Source organism: Fonticula alba, assembly GCF_000388065.1.
Source record: "Fonticula alba strain ATCC 38817 unplaced genomic scaffold supercont2.9, whole genome shotgun sequence".
In the NCBI taxonomy this organism is placed as follows: Eukaryota; order Rotosphaerida; family Fonticulaceae; genus Fonticula; species Fonticula alba.
Genome location: NW_009242979.1, coordinates 1008679 through 1013141, shown reverse-complemented (window position 1 = coordinate 1013141; position 4463 = coordinate 1008679). Strand labels below are relative to the sequence as shown.

Here is a 4463-nt window from a genome sequence, read left to right as displayed (position 1 = left end):
CATCCTCTTCACGGCCACGACATCCGGACAGCCCAGGCGCGCCATGATCCCCGTGCCCACCGCCTGCGCCGCATAGACCGATGCCTGGGTCCCGGCACCGAGCTGCTCATTGACCGGCCGGAAGTCCAGGTCCACACTCACCAGAATGGCCCCGGGCAGGGCCAGCTCCACGATGGTGTTCAGCATGGTGGCATCCGCGTCATGGGCGGCGAGGTCCTTGGCCAGCATGGCCCGCCGGTTGTGCCGGCGCACAAGGCACAGTACCGCCAGGATCAGCAGGACCAGCAGCAGCAGCAGCCCCACCGACAGACCCACGGCCAGGCCCACACGCGACGCCGTGGGCCGGGGGAGCTGGTCGCAGTCGGCCGGCTCCGGCCCGGTGCAGCCGCTCACACACCCACTGTGACAGGGCAGGCAGGCCGGCGGATTGGCCGCCACATCCGCGTAATGGTCCTTCCGACATGCTGCCACACAGGTGTCCCCCTGCAGGAGCAGCCCCGCCATGCAGCGCGAGCAGGAAGTGGCCTCGGGACAGGCAAGCTGCCCATCCTGCTGGAGCTCGCATCCGGGCTGGCCCGGGCCCGCGCGACACTGCTCGCATCCGGCCGGGCAGCCGAGACACGCCCCATCCACCGGCGCCGAGGCGCCCGGGCAGGCCGACACGCAGGTGCCCTCCCCCGGCAGGAGCACCCCCATGGCGCAGCCAGTGCAGCGGTCCGCCGATTCGACACAAGTCCGACAGGCGCTCGCACACTGCTGGCAGGTGCCCGACTCCCGCGAGAGGAAGGCCCCGGCCGGGCAGCTCGTGGCACACTGCCCCGAGGACAGGACATACCCCGCCTCGCAGGCCGTACAGGTGGCCTCGCAGGGGGGCCCCTGCGAGAGGCACGCACGGCAGTGGTCCGGGCACTGGACACACCCGGCCGAGGCGGCACACTCCGTCCACCCGGCCGGGCAGCCGACGGCGCACAGCCCATCCGGCTGGAGTAGCCGACCCGGGGCGCAGCCCGTGCAGCTGCCCGGGCGGTCACACGTGGCGCACGAGGGCCCGCACTGGGTGCACACGTTGTTCTCGGCAAAAAACCCGGCAGGGCAGCCAAGCAGGCACTCGCCCCCAAGCAGGGCCCGGTCGCCCGAGCACGCGGTGCACCGGTCATCGCCGGATTCCTCGCACGCCGCACATGTCGAGTGGCAGGGCAGGCAGGCGCCCAGCACCTCGTGCGTGCCGGCCGGGCAGGCGGCATGGCACCGCCCGCCCACCATGAAGGGAGCATCGGGGCTGCAGGAGAGGCAGTTGTTGTCCCCCGGGCCGTAGCATGTGGCACACGTCCCGTGGCAGGTGGCGCACACATTCCCCAGCGGCAGACTGCCGCCCGGGCAGGAGGACACACACTCCGGGCTGGCCAGCAGCCACCCGCGCTCGCACTGGGCACAGGACGCCGCCGAGGCCGGGCAGCTGGCACAATGGGACCCGCACGGCGAGCACCCCGACGCCGTGGTGTGGTAGCCCGCCGGGCAGGCCGGCACACACCGCGTGGGAGACGCCCCGGTCGGCAGGGCCAGCAGCTCGCTCGGGCAGGCCGGCACACACTCCGTCGACCGGACCCCCATGCATTGCGCGCACGAAGCATGGCACGGCAGGCAGCGCCCAGCCACGGCCACATACGAGGCAGCACACGCCTGCACGCAGTCGCCATCTTGCAAGATCGCCTTTCGGCAGCGCCAGCAGTCCTTGTCGGTCGGACCGTTGCATGTGGCACAGGCCGCGTCGCACGGCAGGCAGGTGCGGGCGTCCGGGTCCCGGTACTGGCCTTCGTCGCAGCCGGAAACACATGCCCCGACGCCGGGGGCGCTCTCGACGAAGTCCAAGCCCTCCTCGCAGCCGGTGCACTGGTCGGCCCCGCCGCCGCCGGTGCAGGTGGCACACGAGATGTCGCACGGCTGGCAGGACTCCCCATTGGGCCAGGCCCCGGCCGGGCACGTGCTCACACACGTCCCGTCCGATGCCAGGAACAGGCCCGCCTCGCAGGTCAGGCATTTGTCTGCCGTGCAGGAGGCACAGCCCGACGCGCAGGGCACGCATGTCCCGGTGGCCCCGGCCGCCGGCCGGCCGGCCCAGCGGAAGCCATCGGCGCACACCTGGCAGGCGGCCGCGCTCCCGGCACACAACTCGCAGCTGGCGTCGCACTCGGCGCACCGGCCAGCACCGACGAACTGGCCCGGCAGGCAGGAACTCCCGCAAAGCGATGGCACTTGCGCATCGGTCCCGAGGAACACCAGCCCCGGCCGGCATGCCGTGCAGGAAATGCCATCCGTGCAGTCGACGCAGGATCCGTCACACACCGCGCAGGACCCATCGCCAGCGGCGAAGTGCCGCTCGACGCATGCATCGCAAACACCCTCCATGCTGCAGAGAAGGCAATTGAGCCCGCATGGCTGGCAGACATTATTCCCGACATCGAGCCGCGTCCCCTCGGGACACTGCTCATAGCAAGCCCCATCCAGTAGCCACCGGGTGGGTGGGCATGAGGTGCAGGCTTTCGGATCGCCAGGCCGCGAGCACTCGCCACAGGATGCATCGCACGCGAAGCACCGGCCCGGCTCGCCGGCATTCACATCCGGAACATGGCCAGTGACACACTCGATGCAAAGGTAATTGCCAAAGCTGTCGGGGGGGCAGGCATTGCAGCTGGAATGGCAAATGCACATGCCCTCATGGTCGGGATACAGCCCGGCCGGGCAGGCCGCCCGGCACACCTCCGGCTCGGAGGGCAGCCGATGGCGGCATGTTTTACAGTCCCCCGGCCCCGGGCCCCGGCATGTGAGGCACGCATCATCACAGGGATCACAGTAGAGCCCGTACGTCCCCTCCGGGCAGCTGACCCTCAGCAGGATGGACCTGGGCCCGGTGCTGGGATTGAAGGCCATCATGTACAGCAGCTGGTCGGGGCCCAGCAATCCACTGGCATCCAGGGCCATGGCCGGACTCCAAATGGCCGCGTCCGTCGGAATGCGATCCTCCCCCAGCAAAGAGACAAAGGTGGCCGGCTGCAAAACACACACGCCAGCCCCCCCATCCGGACAGTGCAGCATCGACACCCCGACGAAAGTGCGCGCCAGCAGCAGCAACGCGCTCGGGTACCGGACCCCGCCGGCCGGCAGGGCCACCCCCTGGAAGTGAACCGCCGGGGTCGAGCCACTGTCGGGCCCCAGGGCCTCCGGCAGCCGGCCCAACACATGGCGACTGAAGGGCACATCCACGGAGCGCCCCCCCGGCAGCATGTCCCCCGGCACTCGGAGGACCGTCCAATCGGCGCCGGTGGTCTGCGAGAAGACCAGCTCCGGCGCCAGGTCATCGCGCCCTCGTGCCAGGAGCACCGGCACATGGGGGACCCCGGGGACATTGGCCCCCGGCAAGAAGCGCCGGAGCAAGGACTGGCTGCGCGAATCGCCCGAATTCACAAACACCACCGGGCTGGCAGTGGCCCCCCCGGTGAGGTCCGACCACAGGAACCAGTCGGCCAGCTCGCTTCGAGCTCCGGCTGCCGAGGACGCCGGCAGCCGGAGCACCTCGCGCGCGTCGATCCGCGACCGGGCCAGGCTCTTGGAGCTGGCATTCGCCCGGAGCAGGTACACTCCATCGGACATGGTATACAGCACGATGCTGTCCACGCCAAGGCGCCGCAGGGCAAAGCAAGGGCTCTGCACGTAGGACTGTGCCACGGCCGGGCTGTCGGCCTTGCAGGGGCCCTGCGCGCCGGTGCACGACAGCCAAGCCTGGGACACGCTGCCGGAACGATCGCTCATGACCACCACATACAGCCATTTGCCCTCGCTCAAAAAGGGACCCAGCTCGGCCGACGCGATCACCGGGCTGGAGAGGGGCTGCGCCAGCAGGTTCACCTCCTTCAGCGGCGGCTTCATCGGGTTGCCAATTTGGCCTGTCGGCATGAAGTAAACCTTCTGCTGCTCGGTGAAGATCAGGGCCCCGATGGCCGGGCCGGTGTTGGTGGCCGGAATGACTGGCCGGGGATCCTGGTCGCTCAACAGGAGCCAGGTCTCCCCGATGGCGGTGATCGAGTCGCCGCTGGCCAAGCCCGGCATCTTTTCCGGCCCCACAATACGCAGGGAGGCCGGCAGCGGTGGCGAAGCATCTGGCCGGCATACCCCGGCGGCCGGGACAAATCCCGCCGAGCAGCTGGACACGCAGACGGTGTCCCCCCCGGGGCCACTCGGCTCGGGCAGGAGGCCCTCCTGGCACACGAGGCAGTGGTGCTCGTCGCATGTCCGGCATCCGCCCTGCGCACAGACCTGGCAGAGGTGGCTCGAAAGGGAGAAGGGCAATTCGCCTGACGGACGGGCAGGAGGCGACAAATGGCCCGGAGGAGCAGGGAAACAAATGACCCGGAGGAGTAAGAAGAGGAGCGCCCAGAGAAAAGACCCCCGCCCCGCCCCCCCCCCCC

The 4463-nt window shown here is 70.0% G+C and overlaps 1 protein-coding gene across 1 annotated transcript in view; it reads right to left on the bottom strand.

Annotated features, from left to right (window-relative positions):
- H696_05294 (hypothetical protein) overlaps positions 1-4463 on the bottom strand; it is a gene marked incomplete at both ends in the record, with an annotated part of 6949 nt that overhangs the window by 1060 nt on the left and 1426 nt on the right. Inside the window, one exon of the mRNA XM_009499158.1 lies at positions 13-4349. Coding sequence (XP_009497433.1) covers positions 13-4349 — 4337 coding nt within the window. The remainder of the gene's footprint in view (positions 1-12; positions 4350-4463) is intronic.